Source organism: Lithobates pipiens, unplaced genomic scaffold (genome assembly GCF_037356315.1).
Source record: "Lithobates pipiens isolate NorthernLeopardFrog02 unplaced genomic scaffold, aLitPip1_a1.2 Scaffold_28, whole genome shotgun sequence".
Classification (NCBI taxonomy): Eukaryota; Metazoa; Chordata; class Amphibia; order Anura; family Ranidae; genus Lithobates; species Lithobates pipiens.
Window position 1 is genome coordinate 140029260 of NW_027507789.1, and position 27274 is coordinate 140056533.

General features: G+C 45.5%; 1 protein-coding gene across 2 annotated transcripts in view; it reads left to right on the top strand.

Annotated features, from left to right (window-relative positions):
- The window catches only part of CARD14 (caspase recruitment domain family member 14), a 194175-nt gene that overhangs the window by 12458 nt on the left and 154443 nt on the right, over positions 1 to 27274 (top strand). The window contains exons 2-3 of one of the 2 annotated variants that reach the window (XM_077459619.1): positions 18838 to 18888; positions 19078 to 19327. In XM_077459619.1, the coding sequence (XP_077315745.1) occupies positions 19117 to 19327 (211 nt within the window). In that variant the 5' untranslated portion in view covers positions 18838 to 18888; positions 19078 to 19116. The remainder of the gene's footprint in view (positions 1 to 18837; positions 18889 to 19077; positions 19328 to 27274) is intronic. The other variant, XM_077459618.1, reaches the window with a different exon arrangement.

The window sequence follows — 27274 nt, forward strand, 5'->3', positions numbered from 1 at the left end:
CTTCATTGGTATAGGGACTGACGTACAGTCTGCTAATCACTAACACACAACCTGCTTGTTCCACAAAAGTTCTTATAAGGACTGGTAACTTGGTATAGGGTGCTACGGTACATAGGCTTGAGTGCGGTACAGTCTGCTGTTCTGTAAGGACCGCTATCGGTCCACAATAGATAGGGTTGACGTGCACCACTGCTGACCGCTGCCCTATACTGCAGCAGTCCTTCAGCGGTATAGGGACTGACGTACAGTCTGCTAAACACTAATACACAACCTGCTTGGTCCACAAAAGTTCTTATAAGGACTGGTAACTTGGTATAGGGTGCTACGGTACATAGGCTTGAGTGCGGTACAGTCTGCTGTTCTGTAAGGACCGCTATCGGTCCACAATAGATAGGGTTGACGTGCACCACTGCTGACCGCTGCCCTATACTGCAGCAGTCCTTCAGCGGTATAGGGACTGACGTACAGTCTGCTAAACACTAATACACAACCTGCTTGGTCCACAAAAGTTCTTATAAGGACTGGTAACTTGGTATAGGGTGCTACGGTACATAGGCTTGAGTGCGGTACAGTCTGCTGTTCTGTAAGGACCGCTATAGGTCCACAATAGATAGGGTTGACGTGCACCACTGCTGACCGCTCACCTATACTGCAGCAGTCCTTCAGCGGTATAGGGACTAAGAGTTTTGTCACAGGGTCATTTAAAAAATGACATGCAGAGGAAGAGGCAGGCCCTTCCGCAGGGGTGGTAGGGGTAGGGCAGGAGCAACAGGCTTGAGCCAAAGTGGGAAGTTGCAGAAGGTGCGTTCAATTACTTTAAAGGATGCACCAGACTTGGTTGAGTGGCTCGCTCAGCCTTACTCTTCTGCACCCTCCTCATCCTCTCGATCTGCACCCTCTTCTTCACTCTCTGCTATGTGCACCCCCAAAGACACTACCACCAACAACACGACCACCACCACCACCACCACATACCTTCCGCTTGAGTCACTGGAATTATTTTCCGATCCATATCAAGAGGACATTTCTGATGCGCAGCCACTCTTGGTATTGGATCAGGAAGAGGAGGTAGCAACAAGCGCTACTCAGCAGTCTGACGCCAGTACCCAGATCAGCCCAAGGAGGAGGTTGGTCCCCGGTGTTGCTGCCTACTCTACTTATAGCGGTGGGGAAGGTGACGTTGATGATGACGTGTCTAGTGATGTCACGTGGGTGCCCACAAGAGAGGAAGAGGAGGGGAGTTCAGAGGGAGATATGGACCAGCAGATAGGGAGGAGAAGCAGCAATGACTTACATTGCACAGCAGGGACAAAGCAGACTGCAAATGTATCAGGAGCGAGTCATCGACCATGTACGGTCACATCTGGCGCTCCCAGGACACCGGCACATGGCTCCGCAGTGTGGGCTTTTTTTAACGTGTCCGCTGCTGACAATAGCGTTGCCATCTGCAATCTTTGCAGTCAACGCGTTAGTCGCGGTAAGCCCAATACTCACCTAGGGACGACCGCCTTAAGAAGGCACATGAGCAGCCATCACCGAGCCCAGTGGGAGCAACGGAACACACAAAGCCACACTGCAGGCTCTCACCGTCCAGCCTCGTCTTCTACTTCTCCTTCTCCTCTCTCCTCACAATTGTCCTCCACTCCACCTTCCATCACGCCAAGCTCACATTTTTCTGCAAAAAGGCAGGCTTCCGTGGGCCTAATGTTTGAGCGTAAAAAAATGATGACGCCGGATAACCCTCTTGCCCAACGGTTGGCGGCTGGCTTGTCAGAACTCATAGCCCGCCAACTACTGCCATATAAACTGGTGGACTCGGAGGCCTTTCGCAAATTTGTGGCCATTGGAACACCACAATGGAAGGTCCCAGGAAGGAAGTATTTCTCAGAGAAGGGCATCCCAGAGCTATATGGCCATGTTCAGCGGCAAGTGAATGTATCTCTGGCACACAGTGTCGGTGCCAAGATACATCTGACCACAGACACGTGGTCTAGCAAACACGGGCAGGGAAGGTATATCAGTTTTACTGCCCACTGGGTGAACCTTCTGACGGCCGTCAAGCATGTAACCCGTGGCACCCGTGTAGATTTGGTTTTACCGCCACGGATTGCATGCAGGCCTGACTCTTCTTCTCCTCCTCCTACTCCATCCTCCTCCCTCTCCTCCTCAGCTGCCTCCTCCTTTTCCGCTGCTAGCGTCTCTTCCACTGCACCGCCCAAGCTCCCCAGAACCTATTCCACATGCCAGGTGAGACGTTGCCATGCCGTGCTGCGTCTGTTGTGCCTGGAAGCAAAGAGCCACACTGGCCCGGCACTCCTTTCAGCTTTGCGTTCACAGGCAGATGAGTGGCTAACACCGCTCAATTTGACAGTTGGTAAAGTGGTGTGTGACAACGGTGCCAATCTGCTTAGCGCATTGAAACAGGGCAAAATCACGCACGTGCCGTGCATGGCACACGTCTTAAACTTGGTCGTGCAGCGATTCCTTGTCAAATACCCTGGGGTCCAGGACATCTTGCGGCAGGCAAGGAAAATCTCGGCCCATTTCAGAAGATCTTACACGGCCATGGCTCGCCTTGCTGACATTCAGCGGCGACACCATCTGCCGGTCAGACGTCTTATTTGCGATTGCCCGACGCGATGGAACTCAACCTTCTATATGCTTGATAGGCTGCTCCAGCAGAAACGTGCAGTTAACGTCTACCTGTATGAACTCTGCGAAAGAAACGGTTCTGGGGAGCTGGGTTTTTTTTCACCGCGCCAGTGGCTGCTCATGCGCGACACATGCAGACTTCTGCGGCCATTTGAGGAGATCACCAAACTGGTCAGTCGCAGCCATGGCGCCATCAGTGACATGGTACCTTATGCCTTCTTTCTGGAGCGTGCATTGCGTCGTGTCATTGATCAGGCTGTGGAGGAGCAGGAGCGGGAAGATGAGGAAGTCGCAATGCTGGATGAATTCCCAGGGGGGGCTACTCTATCTGAGACAAGTCAACAACAGGAGTCTGATGAGGAGTCAGAGGAGGATGGTGCCGGGGCGGATGAGCAGGAGCAAGAAGAGCATGCTTTAAACCTTTCTGGGATCCCTGTTGTGCGAGGATGGGGAGAGGAGAATGAAGAGGACGACATTATCCTGGATGATGAGCAGGAGCCAGGCCACCACACCGCTTCCACTTTAGTGCAAATGGGGGCCTTCATGCTCCAGTGTTTTAATAGGGACCCCCGTATAAAAAGCATGAGGGTCAAGGACCAGTACTGGGTGGCAACGTACTTAGACCCCCGGTACAAACACAAAATGGCGGAAATGTTACCGCCGTCGCAGAGGGCTGTCAGAATGCAGCACTTCCAGGCCTTGCTTCGAGAAATGCTGCATTCTGCTTTTGCGTGCGCTGGCAGAGGAGCAATTCCCACTCCCAGAGAAGGATTTGCGGGTACCAATCCAACAGCGCCTGCAAGAAGAGGCCGGTTTGAAGATGTGTTGGTGACTTCGGATATGAGGTCATTCTTTCAGCCGACCCATCGACAGGTGTCATCCGGATCCAGCATCAGGGAACGCCTAGACCGTCAGGTGTCCGACTACATTGGGTTAACGGCCGATGTGGACGCTCTGAGGAGTGATGAACCCCTAGACTACTGGGTGGGCAGGCTTGACCTCTGGCCAGAGCTTGCCCAATTTGCAATCGAACTGTTGGCTTGCCCCTCATCCAGTGTCCTGTCCGAAAGGACGTTCAGCGCAGCAGGGGGGATTGTGACCGATAAGCGTACTCGCCTAGCTCACCACAGTGTTAACTACCTCACATTTCTAAAAATGAATGAGGCATGGATCTCGGAGGAATTCAACACATGTGATCAGTAGACCATGTATATGTCTATAAACAATTTTTGGAATCAAGCACACAGACCTTCTTAATTCATTTGGCTCACTTCCCTGACCCAAAAAAGCACACCGTACTATATGCCCCTACCCTCCTCTTTGAAGAGGTTGAGCGGTGTCATATTTCTACTGGGGCTGCTTATTATGAGGGGTTCCCACCATCCCTGTGCTGTGCTGACTTCCTCCTGGGTGTTCTTATTATGAGGGGCTCCCACCATCCCTGTGCTGTGCTGACTTCCTCCTGGGGGTTCTTATTATGAGGGGATCACACCATCCCTGTGCTGTGCTGACTTCCTCCTGGGGCTGCTTACGGTGCTGCTGTCAGCGCTGTATGTCACGGAGCTGCTGTCAGCGCTGTATGTCACGGAGCTGCTGTCAGCGCTGTATGTCACGGAGCTGCTGTCAGCGCTGTATGTCACGGAGCTGCTGTCAGCGCTGTATGTCACGGAGCTGCTGTCAGCGCTGTATGTCACGGAGCTGCTGTCAGCGCTGTATGTCACGGAGCTGCTGTCAGCGCTGTATGTCACGGAGCTGCTGTCAGCGCTGTATGTCACGGAGCTGCTGTCAGCGCTGTATGTCACGGAGCTGCTGTCAGCGCTGTATGTCACGGAGCTGCTGTCAGCGCTGTATGTCACGGAGCTGCTGTCAGCGCTGTATGTCACGGTGCTGCTGTCAGCGCTGTATGTCACGGAGCTGCTGTCAGCGCTGTATGTCACGGAGCTGCTGTCAGTGCTGTATGTCACGGAGCTGCTGTCAGCGCTGTATGTCACGGAGCTGCTGTCAGCGCTGTATGTCACGGAGCTGCTGTCAGCGCTGTATGTCACGGTGCTGCTGTCAGCGCTGTATGTCACGGAGCTGCTGTCAGCGCTGTATGTCACGGAGCTGCTGTCAGCGCTGTATGTCACGGAGCTGCTGTCAGCGCTGTATGTCACGGAGCTGCTGTCAGCGCTGTATGTCACGGAGCTGCTGTCAGCGCTGTATGTCACGGTGCTGCTGTCAGCGCTGTATGTCACGGAGCTGCTGTCAGCGCTGTATGTCACGGAGCTGCTGTCAGTGCTGTATGTCACGGAGCTGCTGTCAGCGCTGTATGTCACGGAGCTGCTGTCAGCGCTGTATGTCACGGAGCTGCTGTCAGCGCTGTATGTCACGGTGCTGCTGTCAGCGCTGTATGTCACGGAGCTGCTGTCAGCGCTGTATGTCACGGAGCTGCTGTCAGCGCTGTATGTCACGGAGCTGCTGTCAGCGCTGTATGTCACGGAGCTGCTGTCAGCGCTGTATGTCACGGAGCTGCTGTCAGCGCTGTATGTCACGGTGCTGATGTCAGTGCTCTGTATTACGGTGCTGCTGTCAGTGCTCTGTATCTCCTGCACCCTCTTGTTTGCCTACCCTGGTCCCTGACCTTCCCTCTCCTCCATTGCCTTCATTAGCTCCATAGTCCTGAATTGTCAGAACAATTTCCCAAATAAAAAAAAAATGCTTGTAGTTATCGATCCCAAATTCACCTCATACATGTATTATGCTATTGTCCAGGTGGTGGGACTACGTGCTACCCCCTAATAATTACCCCGTGGCCGCAAATTCGACCTAAAGGTTTGCGAAATTCGCCTCCCATTGAAGTCAATGGAGCCCGCGGCGAACGGTCGTTTTCGCGAACGTTTGTGTCCGTTCGCGTTTCGCGTTCGCGAAACGTCCCGTCGGAAGTTCGTCCATCACTAACTGTGAGTCCCGCGATCGTCTCATGGAGAGGAAGAACGGGGAAATGCTTATGTAAACAAGCATTTCCCCGTTCTCCCTAGTGACAGGACACTGATCACAGCTTCCTGTAATCGGGAGCGGTGATCAGTGTCATGTCACAAACAGACCAATCCCCCACAGTTAGAATCACTCCCTAAGACACACTTAACCCCTACAGTGCCACCTAGTGGTTAACCTCTTCACTGCCCATCACATTTACACAGTAATCAATGCATTTTTAATCATTCTGATCGCTGTATAAATGTCAATGGTTCTAAAATAGCGTCAAAAGTGTTTGATGTGTCCACGATAATGTCGCAGTCACAATAAAAATTGCTGATCGCTGCCATTACTAGTAAAAAATTAAATATTAATAGAAATGCCATAAAACTGTCCCCTATTTTGTACACGCTATAACTTTTGCACAAACCAATCAATAAAGGCTTATTGTGATTTTTTTTTACCAAAAATATGCATAAGAATATGTATCGGCCTAAACTGAGGAAAAAAAAAGTTTTTTTTATATATTTTTGGGGGGATATTTATATTTATTATAGCAAAAAGTAAAAAATAATGCGTTTTTTTCAAAATTGTCACTCTTTTTTGTTAATAGCGCAAAAAATAAAAACCGCAGAGGTGATCAAATACCACCAAAAGAAAGCTCTATTTGTGGGGAAAAAAGGACGTTAATTTTGTTTGGGAGCAACATCACACAACAAAAAAAGTCCTCTGGTTTTTGGCCAGCCAAATGCTCCGGAAGTGGTTAAAAGGATTTTTCCTGTGCATAAAATGCATTTCATGTAGAACGGTAGAAACTAGTAATAGGGGTATTCCCACTACAAAACATTGAAAACAGATCATTTTCCATATATGAATTTATCACGTGTAATACTGTACTTCACATGTGGTATATTTACTGTGGTGCCCATTAGGGATGAGCTTCGTGTTCGAGTCGAACGTACGTTCGACTCGAACATTGGCTGTTCGGGCGTTCTGCGAAATCCGAACTCTTGGTCCGTTCGCGTCAAAATTCGTGTGGCGCGCGCGGACCACAATGCACTGCGGTGGCGCAGTGCATTGCTGGCTCGTGATTGGCTAAGCATGCACTGTGACCCCGCATGCTTGGCCAATCGCAGCGCCAGCAGCGAGGAGAGCCATGATTGGCCACAGGCATCCTGCCTGTGGCCAATCATAGCTCGGGCTATGTAGTGCACGTCCCACACTATATAAGGCCGCCTTTGAGGCGGCCTCGTGTAGTGTGTTGGCATCTGAAGCAGTGGGTGTTCTGTGTACCTTCAACACAGTTACACATCAATCGTTTTTGGCTGATTTCCTATCTTGCTCTTGTGTAGTGGTTATTGTCTGTGCCCTGACCGCAGTATACACCACTATATTCACCTCACCTATATAGCTAGTGATCTATCTTTAATAATAGAGCTTGCAGTCAGTAGTGTTAGGAGATAGTGCGTGCTGTCTGCGTGCTCTGTACCCAGTACATACCACTATAATCCACCTACATAGCTGTTCTCTATTTGAGCCCAATTGCCATCTGCAGGAGTTATTGGAAGTTGTGTGTGCTTCCAGCACAGCACAGTATACATCTGTATATACCCCTTTAACTCTGCTGTTTTCTGGTTATTGTCTGCATGCCCTGACCACAGTATACACCGTGATATTCACCTCACCTATATAGCTAGTGGTCCATCTTTAATAATAGAGCTTGCAGTCAGTAGTGTCAGGAGATAGTGCGTGCTGTCTGCGTGCTCTGTACCCAGTACATACCGCTATAATCCACCTACATAGCTGTTCTCTATTTGGGCCCAATTGTCATCTGCAGGAGTTATTGGAAGTTGTGTGTGCTTCCAGCACAGCACAGTATACATCTGTATATACCCGTTTATCTCTGCTGTTCTATAAAAAAGGCATCTGCAGGAGTTAGTGGGTGTTGTGTGCCTCCAGCACAATATAAACTACCCAACTACTGTTTTACCCAACTCCCTTCAGGCCATTACCATGTCTGGAAGGCCAGCAAGGAGAGGCAGACAGGCGCGAGCCGATAAAAGAGGGCAAGCAGGCTCTGTGTCTAGAGACAACAGTGCTGGTCGTGGACGCGGTGCATTTTCATCAGCACGTGGCCATGGGACATGCTTGTCCTTCTTTTCTGCAGCTGGACATGTTGAACCGCAACATGCCAACGACCTGGTAGAGTGGATGACCAAGCCCTCTTCATCCTCCTCATCCTCTCTCACCCAGTCTCAGGGTAGTAGCAAAGCAGCTGCCAACACATCGTCTTCCCTCCTCTCAATGTCATCATCAGTGACTCCTTCCCTAGACCCACCACGTCCTCCTGAGGAGTCTTCTGAACTCTTTGAGCACAGTGTTGGGTACATGCTCCAGGAGGATGCCCAGTGTTTGGTGGGGTCTGATGATGACACTCAGCTAGAGGAAGGCAGTAGCGTGAGCGCAGAGAGAGGGGATGCTCAAGAAGGACAGCAATCTGGCAGTCATGTTCCACAAGCTGCAGCATACTGCCAGGTTTGCTACAGCGATGAAGAGGGAGGGGATGATGAGGGCACTGACTCCACGTGGGTGCCTGGAAGGAGGGAGGAGGAGGAGGAGGCACATGTCCAACGAGGCAGGATGCCCTCCGGGGGCCAGCTTAGGGGCAGCACACCGACTGAATCACACCGCAGAGCTCCGCCTGCGCAGAGAGCTTCCTCTGCGCGTTATTCTAAAAGTTCTTTGGTGTGGGCCTTTTTTGAGACGAGTGCATCAGATCGCACCGCTGCTATTTGCAACATATGTCTCAAGCGCCAAAACATCAGCCGCTTGGGCACCACATGCTTGACCAGACATATGTTGACCTGCCATGCAGCTCGTTGGCAAGCGTACCTCAAAGACCCACACCAAAGAACAAAGCGGACCTCTCCTTGCTCCTCATCAGCTGGCATCTCCAACCCCACTAGACCTTCAGTCCTCTCTGAAACCTGCTCTGAGAGGAATGAAGGTGTAGAATTAGGTGTGTCACAGCCAAGTGCTTCCGGGAACTCTGCTAGTGGTACATCCACATCCGATTATAGCAGGCAAATGTCCCTGCCCCAGCTGCTGGACCGGCGGAAGAAGTTTACTCCCAGCCATCCACATGCCCAACGGTTGAATGCTAGCTTGGCTAAATTGCTAGCACTTCAACTGCTGCCTTTTCAGTTGGTAGACTCGGCCCCCTTCCGTGAGTTTGTACAATGTGCGGTTCTTCAGTGGCAGGTCCCCAAACGCCACTTTTTCTCACGGAAGGCGATTCCGGCTCTCTACCGGCATGTGGAAGGCAATGTCCTTGCCTCGCTGGACAGGGCGGTCAGCGGTAAGGTGCATATTACCGCTTACTCATGGTCCAGCAGGCATGGACAGGGACGTTACCTGTCTTTCACGGCCCATTGGGTCACTCTTCTGGCTGCTGGGAAGGATGCAGGACAAGGTGCAGTAGTGTTGGAGGTTGTTCCGCCACCACGCCTCCAAAATGCTACTATTGGTTGTGACACACCTCTCTCCTCCACCCCCTCCTCCTCTTCTTCCTCCATGGCCTCTTCCAGTGCTCTGTCCTCAGAACCATCGGTGCTCCGTAGGCGTTGCAGGGGCTACGCAAGTACGCAGGCAAAACGATGCCATGCCGTGCTTGCGCTGGTTTGTTTGGGGGACAGGAGCCACACTGGGGCGGATGTTTTGTCAGCTCTGCAGGGGCAGGCCAAGAGGTGGTTGACGCCACGCCAGCTTAAGCCAGGAATGGTGGTTTGCGACAATGGCACCAACCTCCTCTCCGCCCTCCGACAGGGACAACTGACCCATGTGCCCTGTGTAGCTCACGTCCTTAACCTGGTGGTGCAGCGGTTCTTGGGCAGGTACCCCGGCTTACATGATGTCCTGAAGCAGGCCAGGAAAGTCTGTGTGCATTTCCGCCGATCATTTAATGCCTGTGCTCGGCTGGCTGAGCTCCAAAAGGAGTTGAACCTGCCCAAGAACCGCCTTATATGTGACATGCCCACCAGATGGAACTCAACGTTGGCCATGCTGCAGCAGCTGCACACGCAGCAGAGGGCCATCAATGAGTACCTGTGCGACTACGGCACCAGGACAGGGTCAGGGGAGCTTGGTTTTTTCTCACCACGCCAGTGGGGCATGATCAGGGATGCATGCACTGTCCTGTCACCGTTTGAGGAGGCCACAAGGATGGTGAGCAGTGACAGTGCATGCATCAGTGACACTGTACCTCTTGTCCACCTCTTGGAGCATACGCTGCGTGGAATAATGGACAGGGCACTTGAGGCAGAACAGAGGCAGGAAGAGGAGGACTTCCTTGCCTCTCAAGGCCCCCTTTATCCAGACAGTGTTCCTGCTGTGCCACCCATCACACAGGAAGAGGGTGAGGAGGAGGAAGAGGAGGAGGAGGAGGATGATTGTGTCAGCATGGAGGTGGAGGTTGGCACTCAGCATCAGCAGCAGCAGTCTTATAGGGATGATTTACAGTCCCAAGAAACACGTGGACTTGTACGTGGCTAGGAGGAGGTAGCTGCGGATCATGTTGTCCTTAGTGACCCAGAGGACTCCGGACCGAATGCCTCAGCTAACCTACGCTGCATGGCCTCCCTGATCCTGCAAAGCCTGCGGAAGGATCTTCGTATTCTTCGGATCAAGGAGAGGGACCATTACTGGCTGGCCACTCTCCTTGATCCACGGTACAAGGGTAAGGTTGCCGACCTTATCTTGCCATCGCAGAGGGAGCAGAGGATGAGACATCTCCGGGAGGCCTTGCAGAAAGCTCTGTGCAACGCGTTCCCAGAGACTGGGAGGTCACAAACTCCTGGTCCTGGACAACGTGTTGCTGAGGCATCAGTCAGAAGGAGCGGTGGAGAAGGTGGCCGTCTGACTGATGCTTTCAGACAATTTTTTAGTCCGCAGCCCCAAGGTATGATTGGTTCCAGCACCCATCGCCAGCGTCTAATTTACATGGTGCAGGAATACCTAGGGGCAAGGTCAGACTTGGACACCTTTCCCACCGAAAATCCTCTGGCTTACTGGGTCTTGAGGATGGATCACTGGCCAGAGCTTGCACAGTATGCAATTGAGCTACTGGCCTGTCCTGCATCCAGCGTTCTTTCGGAACGCACCTTCAGTGCTGCTGGTGGCTTTGTTACCGATCACAGGGTGCACCTGTCCACCGAATCAGTTGATCGACTGACCTTCATCAAGATGAATCAGTCTTGGATCACCCACAGCTACCAAGCACCTGGAGCTGATGTAACCGAATAATTTTTTTTGAAATACCACATCCCTTCAAGACTGTCTATGCTGATGCTGAGTGACTGTCCTGTTATGTTGATTGTCTATCCTCTTCCTCCTCCGCTGATATGTTGGAAGAACATTTTTGGTTCTGGGTGATGCCAGCAGCCCAATTTTTCTGCCCCTGTTTAACAGGGGCGTTTAATTACAATTTTTGATGCAATGCTTTGCAGCAGGGCTAATTCCTGCAATAAAACTAGAGTATATGGCAGAGGTTGGAGTGTGGTGGCACCAGCACCAGTGCCTAAGGCCCAATTTTTCTGCCCCTGTTTAACAGGGGCGTTTAATTACAATTTTTGATGCAATGCTTTGCAGCAGGGCTAATTCCTGCAATAAAACTAGAGTATATGGCAGAGGTTGGAGTGTGGTGGCACCAGCACCAGTGCCTAAGGCCCAATTTTTCTGCCCCTGTTTAACAGGGGCGTTTAATTACAATTTTTGATGCAATGCTTTGCAGCAGGGCTAATTCCTGCAATAAAACTAGAGTATATGGCAGAGGTTGGAGTGTGGTGGCACCAGCACCAGTGCCTAAGGCCCAATTTTTCTGCCCCTGTTTAACAGGGACATGTAATTACAATTCTTGATATAATATTTCACAGGAGGGCCCCTTCCTGTGCCCACCCAGAGTAACGGTGAGGACTTATAGTGTTGTGGCACCAGCACCACAACCACCAAAGGTCAATTTTTCTACCACTGTTCAACAATGGCATGTAATTACAATTCTTGATATAATCGTTCACAGCAGGGCGCTCCAGCGCCCACCAAGAGTCACTTTGAGGGCTTACAATGTTGTGGCAAAACCAACACCTTGGTCCGCCATTTCTGCAGAGCATATAGGGCAGGCCCCTACTTTCAAACATCCAATTTACAAACATCTCCTACTTGCAAACGGAAGGAGACAACAGCAAGTGAGATGAAAAAAGATGGACGACAAAACAAATTATACAGGGGTGATAACCCTTCCCTATGTTTTCCAAAAAGCTTAAAAATAGTTTTTTTGACTGGAGCTACACTTTAAAAATGTACAAGTTGAAAATTACAAACAAATTCAACTTAACACAACAAACCTACACAGTCCCTGTCTTGTTTGCACCGCCTGTATACTGCTGTTCTGAGTATATAGGGCCTGGGGGCCACACGAATTTTCTTTTCTTAATATGGGTACGGGGTTCCCCTTAATATGCGTACAAGACCCAAATAGGCTGGTAATGGGCAGGGAGGGCTACCCATGCCATTTTTCTCAATGATTTTCAACCATATTGCAGGAACCAGATATAACATTAAAACCGCAAGCAGTTTTAATTGGTGTTATTTCCGTTTAATGTCATTTTGTGCAGGGACTGTTCTAAACACGGGAAACACGTGGCACTTCACAGGCATACTACAGACACCCCCCAGGCACCATATTTAAAGGAATATTTCACTTTTTTTTCCACTTTAATCGTCATTAAAATCAGTGCTTCCGCAAAAACGGCCATTTTTAAAAACATTTTAGGCATTGACCCATGTCCCCTGGGGCAGGAGCCAGGTCCCCAAACCCTTTTTAGGACAGTATCTTGCATATTAGCCGTTAAAATGAGCACTTTCCATTTCGAACGTTCGAGTCCCATAGACTTCAATGGGGTTCTAACGTTCGTAACGAACGTGGGGTCCGTTCGAAAGTTCTGGTGCGAACCGAACCGGGGGGTGTTCGGCTCATCCCTAGTGCCCATGTGGTTTATATTATGCCGGGAGAACTAAAAGATTTCTCAAGATTCATATTGGTGAACATGTACCAAATATAAAGAAAGGATTGAAAAAGCGTAGTGTGTCCCTTCATTTTAGAGAAAAACATAACCAAGATCCTGCAGCATTACAATTTTGTGGGATATACTGTGTTTTTCCATAGTGGAGGGGCTCCAATTGGGTTCGAGATTTATCACAAAGAGAAACAAAGTGGATTTTTCTGTTTAAGAGTTTGGCTTCTAGAGCATTACACATGGAGCTGGATCTAAACTGTTTCATAAGTATTTTTTTATAAAAATATATGAATTATTATTGATGGATTTATAAGCTTATAATTAGAAATAGATTCCCTCTATTCTACCTTATTTCAATCTAATGTATTTTATCATTTTTTATTAATATAATTTTATAGTTAATTATGACCATTTTAGCAGTTTATGTGATTTAGCTTTATCAGGGATTGTTTATAATGGCAGCAGTTTTTTATGTGCTGTCTTGTATATTAATTATGCTGATATTTGGTAATTTACTCATGATAATACCAATTGCTCTTCAATATGATGTTATGTGGAGTAAAGACTGTGCTGATGGGTAGTCATTACCATTAGCATATGGGAAATTACAAAAGGGAGGTTGCCGCGCCATACAGCCAATCCCACGGGTAGGTCGTGATGACGAAATGTGTCGGGACGTGGCTGTGTACGGCAACCATTAGTGACATCAGACGCAATACCAGAAGTGACGTTCCGGGGTGACAATTCCGGTGTGGGTGAGATACTACTACATGCTCAGTTTGTTGTGACCATGCTTTGCCAGTCTCACACTGCTGCAGTGAATGTATCACATGCGTAATTTTAATTTAATCTGTGTGAGTGCAATGTTTGAAAACGTTTTAAATACATTTTTGATCAAACATTACTGCACTATTGTAGCACTTTGTTTTCTTATATGTGGATTTTTCCATGGGATCAATCACATGGATGGGAGATCGATGGATGATATAACCCTATATGGGTTGATGCTCCCCCAGAGGGGAGTGGAATTACTGTTTGCACGTGGTGTGGTGGATGAACAATATTGAATCTGCTGTCAACGTATTATGATGAGTCTTTATTGATTAATCACTGTCACCTTTAAAGCAGAAGTAAACCCATCCATTTAACCATTTCAAATAAGTTACATTTCAGGCACATGCCAGGAATGTAACCCTGTCATTGTTTGTGCTCTTAACCAGACTGTCAAACCATCCAATGGCTGGTGTCATAACTGATCACATGTGCAGTACCATGGCAGTTGTAAATTAAACAGAGGCCAAGATGGCAGCTTCCTTGGCTGAAAACGATAGGAGGGTTTACTTCCACTTTAAGAACTTATTCAGCCAATGGACTTTTGTTTTTGTTTTGTTTCTTTATCACTTGTCATTGGGTGATTCTCATATTATTCAGTGTTACAATGGTTATATTAGTTATTCATTTACAGTGCCATTATTCACTTTAGTAGTTTAAACGGTAGTTTGATATTTTTATTTATTTATTTATTTTACTAGTAATGTCAGCGATCAGCAGCTTATAGCGGGACTGCGACATTGCGGCGGACAAATTGGACAGCTAACTGACACTTTGTCACAGATCAGCTGCGGAGCTGATCTGTGTCTTGCTTGCTGCATACACCTTTTACCTTTTACTGCTGTAGGTCGGCTGGCACCTGTGGTTGGTTCCATAAGTTTGTGTTCAGCTCTTGCTCTGCTGCACTTAGCAGCTATGGGTGTCGCCGGCTTCACCTAAAGCTTAATATATCTTCCTTCCCGCTACTTCCCGTCCAGACTCCCATATTGCTCACTATTTAAATTCCACTCAGACAAGTTTCTGATTGCTTGAGCAACACTCGTTCCTGAGCGTCTTTCATGCAAACCTTCCTAAACTGACCTCTCGTGAACTGATCTCTTGTGTACCGACTTGGCTAGTTCTCCTGGTGCCATTCACCTGGCTGTGATGTGTGGCAGAGATGTGTAAAACACAGGAATGGATGGACAGAAATACAAATCATTTAGCAAACAATTATAGGTATAAACTGGGGGTAAAAACAGTAATACATACAGTAAATTATTCATTGTTGCAGCAGATTCCTGTCTGGTCCTCTTTTTCCAATCCTTCGGGTTGTAGTGGCTGGGGATTTGCTGTCCTGATGAAAAATGCAGGAGTGCTGGTCCTGTATGTATCATACATGATGATAGCAGATTGTAATCATTGGCCAGCCTGTCAAAGAGAAGAGGCTACAGGGGACTGGTCGACTGAGGAATACGTTGTTACAGCTTATTTCTCTGCCCCTAGACCTTATAGTGCAAGAGGGGCACTCCAATGGTATTTAAAAAATCCCAGCGTTTAGTTCTAACATAAATATAAATGACAATAATAAGGTGGAACTAAACCCTCCTATCCTTTACAGCCAAAGCTGCCATCTTAGCCTCTGTATGATCTATAGTTGCCATGGTACTGCACATGCGAAAAGTTATGACACCAGCCATTTCGTGGCTTGACAGTTTAGTTGTGGGCACAAGCAACTGTGACAATTATCATTCACAGCATGTCTTGAATGTAACTGGTTTGCATTTGTTTTCTTTTTGTTGACCACTTCAATACCGGGCACTTTCACCCCCTTCCTGCCCAGGCCAATTTCCAGCTTTAGCGCTGTCACTCTTTGAATGACAATTGTGTGGTCATGCAACACCATACCCAAATTTCATTTTTATCATTTTTTTTCACACAAATAGAGTTAATTTGGTGGTATTTAATCACTGCTGAGTGTTTTATTTCTTACTAAATAAATGAAAAAAAAGATCAAAAATGTTGAAAAAACACCCACATTTTTCTTTGTTTCTCTAAAATGCATTAGGGCAAAACTATATTCTGCTCCATTTTTTTGGTAAAAGTAACCCAAATCAGTGTATATTATTTAGTCCGTGTGAAAGTTATTGAGTCCACAAACTAAGGCATGGGTCTTCAAACTATGGCCCTCCAGTTGTTCAGGAACTACATTTCCCATCATGCCTAGTCATGTCTGTGAATATCAGAGTTTTACAATGCCTCATGGGATGGGTAGTTTCAAAACAGCTGGAGGGCCGTAGTTTGACGATCCCTGAACTAAGGTATACAGTATCTCACATAAGTGAGTACACCCCTCACATTTATGTAAATATTTTATTATATATCTTTTCATGTGACAACACTGAAGAAATTGCACTTTGCTAAAATGTAAAGTAGTGAGTGTACAGCTTGTAAAACAGTGTAAATTTGCTGTCCCCTCAAAATAACTCAACACACAGCCATTAATGTCTAAACCGTTGGCTACAACAAAAGTGAGTACACCCCCTAAGTGAAAATGTCCAAATTGGGCCCAATTAGTCATTTCCTTTCCTCGTGTTACAAGGTCTCAGGTGGGAATGGGGAGCAGGTGTGTTAAATTTGGTGTTATCGCTCTCACTCTCTCATACTGGTCACTGGAAGTTCAACATGACACCTAATGGCAAAGAACTCTCTGAGGATCTGAAAAATATAATTGTTACTCTACATAAAGATGGCCTAGGCTATAAGAAGATTGCCAAGACCCTGAAACTGAGCTGCAGCATGGTGGCCAAGACCATACAGCGGTTTAACAGGACAGGCTTCACTCAGAACAGGCCTCATCATGGTCAATCAAAGCAGTTGAGTGCACATGCTGCTCAGCGTCATATCCAGAGGTCGTCTTCCCAGTCATCCCAGAAGGAAGCCTCTTCTAAAGATGATTCACAAGAAAGCGTGCAAACAGTTTGCTAAAAACAAGCAGACTAAGGACATGGATTACTGGAACCATATCCTGTGGTCTGATGAGAACAAAATAAACTTATTTGGTTCAGATGGTTTCTAGCGTGTGTGGCGGCCACCAGGTGAGGAGTGCAAAGACAAGTTTGTCTTGCCTACAGTCAAGCATGGTGGTGGGAGTGTCATGGTCTGGGACTACATGAGTGCTGCTGGCACTTGGGAACTACAGTTCATTGAGGGAATCATGAGTGCCAACATGTACTGTGACATACTGAAGCAAAGCATGATCCCCCTCCTTTCAGAGATTGGGCCACAGGGCAGTATTCCAACATGATAACGATCCCATCAAACCTCTAAGATGACCACTGCCTTGCTAAAGAAGCTGAGGGAAAAGGTGATGGGCTAGCCAAGCATGTCTCCAGACCTAAACCCTATGGATCATCTGTATGGAATCCTCAAAGGAAAGGTGGAGGAACACAAGGTCTCTAATATCCACCAGATCAGTGACATTGTCATGGAGGAGTGGTAGAGGACTCCGGTGACAACCTGTGAAGCTCTGGTGAACTCCATGCGGAAGAGGGTTAAGGCAGTGCTGGAAAATAATGGTGGCCACACAAAATATAGACACCTTGGGCCCAATTTGGACATTTTCACTCAATTTTGTTGCCAGCGGTTTAGACATTAATGGCTGTGTGTTGAGTTATTTTGAGGGGACAGCAAATTTACACTGTTATACAAGCTGTACACTCACTACTTTACATTGCAGCAAAGTGTAATTTCTTCAGTGTTGTCACATGAAAAGATATAATAAAATATTTATAAAAATATGAGGGGTGTACTCACTTTTGTAAGATACTGATTATCTGAAAATGTTATCAATCATTTCTTGAGGCCTCTAGGACAGAGGACAGTAAAAATATCCCCCAAAATACTGTTTTTTGGAAAGTAGACAGTAGAAAGTAGACTAGACAGTCCAAGGTATTTAGTAAGAGGCATGAGGAGTTTTTTGTATTTTTTTTGGAAAATTAAGAAATTAAAAAAATAATAAATTCAAATGTTTGCTTTTTTTACATACTGTCACCACAGCAGTACAATGTCATCATATAACTGTTATGGCAGTGATCAGTGACTGACATGTATGAAAAAGAAATTATAATAATTTTTTCCCCACACATTATGATTACTTATAACAGTGAATTTCACTGTTATAAGTACCCATTTTTACTGAATAAAATGGATTCATTCAGTGTTTACTATTGGGTTTAGCTGTGATTGGCCTGGGCTAATAACATGGTACAGATGGGCTGTTATTTATCCTGTCTGTACCATGTTATCACTCTGACCAATCAGTGATCAACACTAAGGATGAGCCGAACACCCCCCTGTTCGGTTCGCACCAGAACCTGCGAACAGACCTAAACTTTGTGTGAACTTTAGAACCCTATTAAAGTCTATGGGACTCGAACTTTCACAATCTAAAGTGCTATTTTTAAAGGCTAATATGCAAGTTACTGTCCTAAAAAGTGTTTGGGGACCCGGGTCCTGCCCCAGGGGACATGGATCAATGCAAAAAAAAGTTTTAAAAACGGACGTTTTTTCAGGAGCAGTGATTTTAATAATGATTAAAGCGAAACAATAAAAGTGTAATATTCCTTTAAATGTTGTCCCTGGGGGGTGTCTATAGTATGCCTGTGAAGGGGAGCATGTTTCCCGTGCTTAGAACTGTCCCTGCACAAAGTGTAATTTGTGCAGGAAAAAAAGTCTTTTAAAATCACTTGCGGCTATATTGTCGGCTCCCGTAATACAGAGAACACTCAATGAGTGGTCTCTGTATTAGCAGACAATTCATTCATTCATTGATTAAAAAAAAAAAGCGTGGGGGTTCCCCTAAATTCATCATCAACATCAGAGGTGACCCCCATAGCTTTGCTCACCAGCGTCAGGGTCAGGTGACGGGTGGCCCCGCCCTCCTAATATAAGAAACGTCAGCGCTGGGATCCCCACAGTGTCTCCGCAGTGGAGACAGAAGACGGATGTCTTGGACCTACAGGTAAGCCTTAATCTGGGCTTACCTGTAGGTCAAAGTAGTTTGTAAGGGTTTACACCATTTTAAGTAAAGCTATTTCTGGAAAGTCTTGATATAATCAGTATATGGTTATGCAATCTTTTCAGCTGCAAAGATATCCTTCCTGATAGGTGAACTTTGTGCTCTAGTGAAAGTAGAATATAATTTTTTTTTTTTACGCAACCCTGGGGGTGAAATTCCAGTTATATATTTACCTACGTATCTATGTTAGTGACATAAATGTAGTGAAGAGTAGATATACTGGAAGTGTAAAACAATTTATACTCATATACATTTCCTGTTTCTTTCTAGAGCTGATACTTTTCAGTACATATTGATACAGATATATGGATTTATTTTGAGGTAAGTTCTTAATTTTATTATGTTATTAATACTTTTTAAATGTTTTATGATGCTGATATGTCTTATGTAATGTGCTTTTTATTAATTTTGCACTAACAAGGAAGTAAAGAAATTGTGGTTGAACTTTAGCCTTTACTTCTCTCTCGGAACTGATTTAACGTGTTTGAATAGAACAATAAGCACAGATAGGTCTCAATTCTTTATTCAGGTCGTACATCATAGACAAATATGTCAGCACAGTGGAAGGCTGACCCGGAGGTGACGGACCTGGAGGAAGAGGAGCTTTGGGAAATGATTGAGAAGCACAGGTGTAAAATTGTGCAAAAACTATCTCCAGAACGTCTCACTCCGTACCTGCGACAAACCAAAGTGTTAGATGCCATGGATGAGGAGGAAGTCCTACACTGTGCCAAGTTTTCCACCAGGGCTATGAGGCTGGGTGAGTCTGACTACTGATGAAATCAAATTGCTTGTTGTACATAGCATGTTTAATGGCATTTGATTATAGTATTATACACTGTTCATCCTTAACTTATGACCACTGACAGGATGGCTGGCTACTGTGCCCCATTGGGAAGGGAAACTTCCCAATGGGGCACAGATAACACAAAACAGATAGGGGTTAAATGCCTCCCATACTCTATATAAAAAAGGGAAAAAAGTTTTGCCTTTAATTCTACTTTCAAGACCCGATCAGATCAGTTTTTCTTTATTTTCATCTTTGTCTCATTGGAGAGATTTCCCCCCAATTCCTGTCCTGGTGATGTAACAGGGAGTTAGAGGAAATCTCTTTAGATGGAGAGGAAATTCTTCTTAGAATGGCTGTAACCAGAGCAGACAAAGATGCAAGGAAAGAAATAAACTGATGGGTCTTGAAAGTAGAATTAAAGGCAATTTTGTTTTCTCTTTTTTGTACAGAATATGGGAGGCTTTTAACCCGTCGGGCTTTTGTTATATGTGCCCCATTGGGAAGTTTTCTGTTCTTTTTCTGTCCCATAGCCAAAACAAGTGTGAGGAAATCCCTTTAAAGTAAAGGGATTTCTGGATTGTCACCAGAACTAGTGTCCCCATTGGACGATTTTCTCTTTATTCCTGTTTTGGTGACAATCCAAAATGTTGGATTTGCTTTCACTTTCGGTGATAATGGTAAGCAGGACAATGGGACCATGGTCAACAATAAAAACCTGGCAGAGGTTCTAATCCCTCTCCACTCCATCCAAAGTTAAAAAATTGTATCTTTTGTTATACTTTATCCATTCTCTGCTCTATCTAATACTGAAAAATGCTAAAATTATGTTGGCTGCACATACACTTAAATTTTTAATAAGCTTAAAGTCGAGTTCCACCCAAGAGTGGAAGTTCCACTTTAAGTAATCCTCACCCCTTTACATGCCACATTTGGCATGTCATTTTTTTTTTTAGGGGCAGTGGGTACCTACTTTTGACAGGTACCCAGATCCCACTTCCACTCGGGCCGCTTAGGCGACTCGAGCAGAAGTTCTCCTCTCCCCCTCCCTCCCTGCAACCTTCTGGGTCATGTCACAGGTCCCAGAAGATTGCCCGGCCATTAAGGAGACACAGCACAACTCGCGCATGTGCACTGCATACCCGGCTGTGAAACTGCTAGCTGCCACAGCCAGGTGCCCCCACACTTGTGATGCCGGCGCCAGAGAGAGGCGAGGGAGAGAACCGAGGGCTCAGGAGTCCACATCACTGGATGGTAGGACAGGTGAGTGTGTGTTTATTAAAATTATATTATAATAAACACAAAAACGCCTGGAACTACGCTTTGATAGATTGTATAATTGGCTGTGAATTTCCAATTCTGCATGCTCTGAAAAGAAGTATGGGTCAAGAGCAGAGTATATACTGTTTATATCTCTAGTGGTGAATAAAGTAATGAACTGGGGATAAATACCTTAGAGAAATTTGGAAATGAAAAAAGAGGGAGTGGTAGAAGGAGAAGACATAGTATGAGAGGTGGCGTGTCATCAATAGGCAACTAAAGAAAGGACCCTCCATTCAACACATATAATGTATCAAGGGAAGGTTTTTTTCAGAAGAATGAGAACCTCAAACAGGACAAATTCCTCAAAGTGATCTGAGGAGCAGAGACAGATGGTGTTATACGGGTATGTGGCAGGGCTGAGGGGTGTGCCCCTGGTAGAGATGATCGGAATAACATCTAATGAGACCATTTATTTATTTTTATAGGTATTTAATAAATGTACACAGAGCTTTATATATTATATATCAGTCCCTGCCCTGAAGGAGCTTACCATCTAAGGTCTCTATTTCACAATCATATATACGCACACTTGGGCGAATTTAGACAGGAGCCAATTAACCTATCACCGTCTTTGGAGTGTGCTAACTGCTCAATTACTGTGCTGCCCTGGTCATGAGAATAAGCACCCGAAGAGAGAATGAGGAGGATAAAATAAGGGTTATAAATCTATCATCAGTAATCCTTAGTAACCATCATATAAAGATTGTATAAAAAGGTCCGACATTCATACCAATTCTGTATTTTCTCCTGCTTGATTGGGTCAAAGACTTAAACCTTTTCACAAGAAAACTAGCCTTGAAAAAAATAGCATGCAAAGAATAGTGGAGGAAGTGAAAATAATTTAACAACTTAATAGATTTCAAAGGTAAGACTTCTGGAGTCCCTACAAAGGGAAGAGGAGGGACAAAATCCTGAATTATTAGGCCCCTTCAGTAATTTGAAATGTAGAAGCAAGACCACACCTCTTTTCGCAGGATACCCCAACATACAGTTATTCATAAAGATGGTAGAATTAGAACGGGAAAAGGAATATGATAGTAAAAGCCTAGGTCTCAAGTCAAAACTGATGTCAAAAGAGAAAAGAGAATTGCAAGATTTAGAGCAGAATGAGAATGTGGTGATGAAGCCAGTGGATAAGGGAGGGTACTTGGTGATAATGGATAAAGAGAAATATATCATGATCTGTTTGTAATTATTGCAGTACATGGAGAACTACTGTATATAATTCCCACTATTGCCACCGTTTACACACTCCTGAAGATGCATAAAATCAAGGAATCACCCCCAGGACAACTGATTGTTTCTAGAAATTGTAATTTAATAGATAATATTACCATGTATGTGGATATGGTCTTAAAATCACATGTTAAAAGATTACCATTGTATAATGAAGACTCCAAAGATTTTGTTAAATGGTTGAGCAACCTGCAAATAGGGGAGGAGACTGTACTGGCAAGCCTGGACGTGGAGGCTTTGTATACAAAAATAGATCATAAATTACAACTGGTGGCTTGTAAATATTTTCTGTTGAAAAAAGGTATCTATTTCCAGAAACACTCTGACTTTTATTTTAAACTACTGTTTTACTGTATTATTTTGTGTTAAAACAGAACTATTTTTTATTCAATGAGACAATGTATCAACAATAAAAGGGTACAGCAATGGGTACCTAGTGTGCACCCACCTATGCTAACTATAGATGATGGGAGAAAAGAATTGTATTTGCAGAAGAACTAAGTGAATACACCTCCCATATTGGCTTGGCTCAACGAATACTTTTCTACACAGGGAGAGTCATCACCTAGTATCCCTGAAAAAAGGGATATCAGAGGGACAATTTGTAAGAGCAAGATGAAATTGCTGTCTGAGACCTGGTTCACACTGGTGCAACATGCACTTAGACTTTCGGAGCACATGACACATGATGTGTATAAATGAATGGTTCCCTATGAGAGCAATCTTAACTGGTCCAACACAAGTCGGTCCAATTTTGAAAAAGGTTCCTGCACTACTTTGGTGAACCCTACGCCAAAATGAAAAAAAAAAGACATTTGGTTCAATTCCATACAAGGCCCTTTGTTTCTGGTATGGATCTATGGGGAACTTAAGGCCAAAATTTTTGGGGAAAAAATGGCGTGGAGTCCACCCAATACCATACCAGACCCCTCCATCTGGTATTGATTTTAAGGGAAACCCCCATGCTGTTTTCTTTTAATTTTGGCAGGGGGTCCCCCTTAAAAATCCCTACCAGACCCTTATCCAAGCACGCAGCCTGGCAGGTCAGGAAAGGGGGGGGGACAAGTGAACGCCCCCCCGGTCCATACCAGGTTACATACCTTCAACATGGGTACAAAGGGCCTCTTCCCGACATGCCTGGGCGGGGGTTGTGGGGGTCTACGGGTAGGGAACTTATCAGAATCTGGAATCTTTAACAAGAGGGCCCCCAGATTCTGGCCCCCCCACCCTATGTAAATGAGTATGGGGTACCTATCCATTTACCACAAAAAACATAAAAAACAAATACAGTACACACATTTTTGATAAAGTCCTTTATTAAAGTAGCTCCAGCGTGTCTTCTCCCTCCGGTTCTTCTCTCTCCGTTGATATCTTCATCCTCTGCCGGTTCTTCCTCTGGTTCTTCTTTCACTGTCTTCTTCACGTCTTCTTCCTCTGTCTGTTCTTCCTCCAGTTCTTCTCCCGACGCTAGCTCCCACTCATGTGTTAGCTATGGCATATGCCAATACTTATAAAGCCATTGGGCTAAAGATTTGAAAAGGGGTTGGCTACCTGACCTATCGCATATATGGGGTCATTATAAAGTGTGTAAAATACATACATAATGAGAAGGATTTTGAAAACCCCAAAAGCAAAGAAAGGATAGTAATTAAAACCTTTCTGAACTGCAGCTCATCCTGATCTTGATCTATATGGCCAACTGCCCTAATCTTTTTATATGTGGGAAGGGCTATCAGACCATTGAAAAGGAGAATTTTAGAATATTTTGGGGACATTACCCTAAAAAAGGACAAGCCTATCCCTTGTAGAAAAAACATAGGGGTACATTGAAATGAATTGTAAAAGAGGTAAAGTGGTTTTAGATATGTAAGTAATCTCAAGAGATCACGGAAGAACTGTTACATCATCAGCAGCCACCTTTCACTCATTGTCTCGCTGAGACGCTAAACTGAATGCTCTAACACCAAGCACTAGGTCTTTAGTTCTCTATTTGTAAGTAACTCTTTATTCAATAAAATGCATTAAGCCACACAGAGAGCACTATGCACTTTTAATTGATTTTACATGGTGCAACAATCTTAGCTGGTCCCCATTGATTGTGCGATCCGGTTGGCGATTTGGAGTGGTGTGGTCCTGTTGCTGTTGGATCCCTGTGGAGGCATGAATCATCCATTACACCCGTTATGGGAAGGCTCATTTGACCTATCCGTTAATTCAGATGGTCCATGTACAATAGTGAGGTGAGAGGCTTGTGCTGTCTGTGGTGGTTGGAAGCACTAACACGGATGCACAAAGCTGAGATGTCTTTATGAGCACAATGGGCACAGCTGAGGAAATTTGTCTATTCATTCTCCTTTTCTGCTCTTTTCTTTCTTCATTGAAGATGTATGAAGTAGTCTAGAACAGTCCTGGTCACCTTAGTAAATATAGGGAACCTCATGTGTGGCCCCCAACATGTGCAGGTGCACAATAGCTTTTTTTCTTTTAGCTAATATACCGGGGAGTGTCATTGACTGCCTAGACCCACAATAAGTGTTTTGGATGATGCTGGGCATACTGGAAGATGAGCAGACCTGGAGCAGTAAGTCTGTGGGGGACAATACTGGGGATATGTATTGCAGCAAGTGCAACACTATATTTAAAAATACCAGTGGCTGCAGCTGTATACCCCCTATAGCAAATATAACATGATCTTGCGCAGTAATAAAAAATCACTATGGAATCCACTAATGGGATAGATAAAATGCCAACATATTAAAGTGCAAAAATATTAAAGTGCAAAATAATAGTGTCTCCACTTGGTGTGCAGAAAAAATATATGAAATTATGTAATAAATGTCCAAATAGTGCTCAAAGTCCTGTAAACAAATTTTATAATGGTGAATTAATAGCACGGAGGAACCACTGGATATAGTCCTACAAAAAGAGGTAACGTATTGAGGGAGACTCCAAATATGGAAATAAATAGACTTTGTATATAAATTATATAATGGGCAGATGTATAGATTGTATTGTCCATATATGACTCCACAAAATCTTTCTTCAAAACTAGTCTCACAGAACTCTCACCATATGCAAATTAATTAAATCGCATCAATAGGCAACTTAGGCTCTCCACATCATCATATTGGGACCTTATTTAGTTAACATACACTGCTGATGATACCATGGGTACTTCTATACCTGTATGTGTCCACCACCAAACCGTCCTAATTCGCTCCGGTATCAAGACAGCATAAAGGGTGGGGGGGGGGGGGAGAGAACATGCCTCCACTAGTGTAGTATGTTAAAAAACTATAGTGACATTTATTAAGGAATCCTCAGCACCTTCTCATATCACTTCCGATGTGTGGCTGATTCCGTCCTCTCCCTGCGCGTTACGACACATCACATGTCTTCATCTGTATATATACGTATTGAATGTATACCCCTTATAGTTATAAAAAAAAAAAATCCAATCTGACAGAGCTTGAGCTATTTTGCAAAGAAGAATGGGGGCGTGGCTTGGCGAGCAGCGTGGATGGACGCTGAGTAGAGGAGCTCCGAGGACTCAGGGGATTCGGATCGAAAACGGACCGCTATAAAGGGCGATTATGCCAAACCACATGAAAAAAGGGGCACACATACGGCCCCTACGCTCATCGGGCACACCGAAAAGCAAACAATCGCCGGCAAACCTCAGTAAATACCGGTATAACGACGGGAGCTGCAGTCCCAAGATGGCGCCGGCTCACAGATCTGCGGGGAGAGAAGACAGAGAGGACAGGGAGGACGATGAACTATCCATACCAGCTTCGGAGGACTCCTCCAGAGGTATTGACACCTGTGACCCCCCTCTAACTTATGCAACCATGACAGAAATAGCTGCGGATATTAAAAATTCCTTTTCAGCAGCTATCACAGACATCAAGTCTGAACTACTCAGGCTATCTGAACAAATGGCGGTCAATGACAGGGTGGGCAAGAGGAGAGACAGAGCTTTAGTGAGACTGGATGACATTACAACAACTCATTCCCAACAGATGGTTGAAATGAATAGGCAGATCGAAGACCTCGATAACAGAGGAAGGAGACATAATATCAGAGTGAGGGGAATTCCTGAATCTGTCGCCCCAGAACAAATTAAACCAGCTTTATCTACCATCTTCAACAGACTCATAGAAAGGCCTGATGACTCCCCGATAGAGTTCGACAGAGCGCACAGAGCTCTGAGACCCAAAGCACCTGATAACAACCCGCCGAGGGACATCATATGCTGCCTACCTAATTTCCCTTTGAAGGAGGAAATACTATTGAAGGCCAGAGCAAACGATCAAATAACGTTCAACGGCGTCATTGTGCAACTATTCCAGGATCTCTCCCCTATAACCCTGCGGAACAGAAGAGCTTTGAGACCGCTGCTGGAAGTACTTAAGGAGAAAGGGATCTCGTATAGGTGGAAGTTCCCATTTGCACTGCAGGCTACATTCAATGGCAAACAACATATGCTCAGAATCCCTGAAGATCTGCTCGCTTTTTGTGAACACCTACAGATTGCGCCTGTTGACCTCCCTGATTGGTATGCTGAATATAGATACCTCCCTCAGTCAACAACCTGCCATCTACAACAGGCCCTTCACCTGCGAAATCCCCTTACCATCTTGGGAGACACAGAGGTAATGTGAACAGAAACAACCATAATCCTCCCTACGCCAGCAATCCCAGACTGTAATGAACGGGCCCGCGGATGTTCCCTAAAGAATGACACTCGCTGTGAAAAATAAGGCTTCACTTTTCCTATCTTGACTTACAAGTTCACTGTTCACTCCTGAGCCTTTGGTCGTATTCGTTTTTATTTTTTTTATTTTTTTCTTTCTTTCTATTTTTTCTTTTTATATTTTTTCTATTCCCTTCGTTTTCAGGGAACAGTTTCTTCACGTCTGAAGAGTAATAGATCTACGTTGCGCAGGACTTCACCTGATGATAAATGTTGACAGATCCCTGGGCCTATACCCATTACAACCGGCCTCTCTCATCACGAGTGGATGAGCATCGCTCTGCAAGGTACGCAATTTTCCTTAAAGATAGGCTGTGTGACTTGATACGATCGACAGTACCCAACAACCCGCCCGGGTCTCAGTCGTCTCTACACGGCCCTGGTTCAACCGGTCAGAACTATATTATCCGTTCGTACAGCCGTCCTCATTACTCGAGGGTAAGATACGTTCTACCACTTAAGCACTCTGTCGTCTTTCGAGACAACGAAGAGCATGTTTAACACTTCAAGTGGACAGAACCCATGAGACTTCACGTCTTCGGAGGTCAACACCGACCATACAAAGTGTACCACACATTTTCCATGAGTCCAGTTCACACACTATT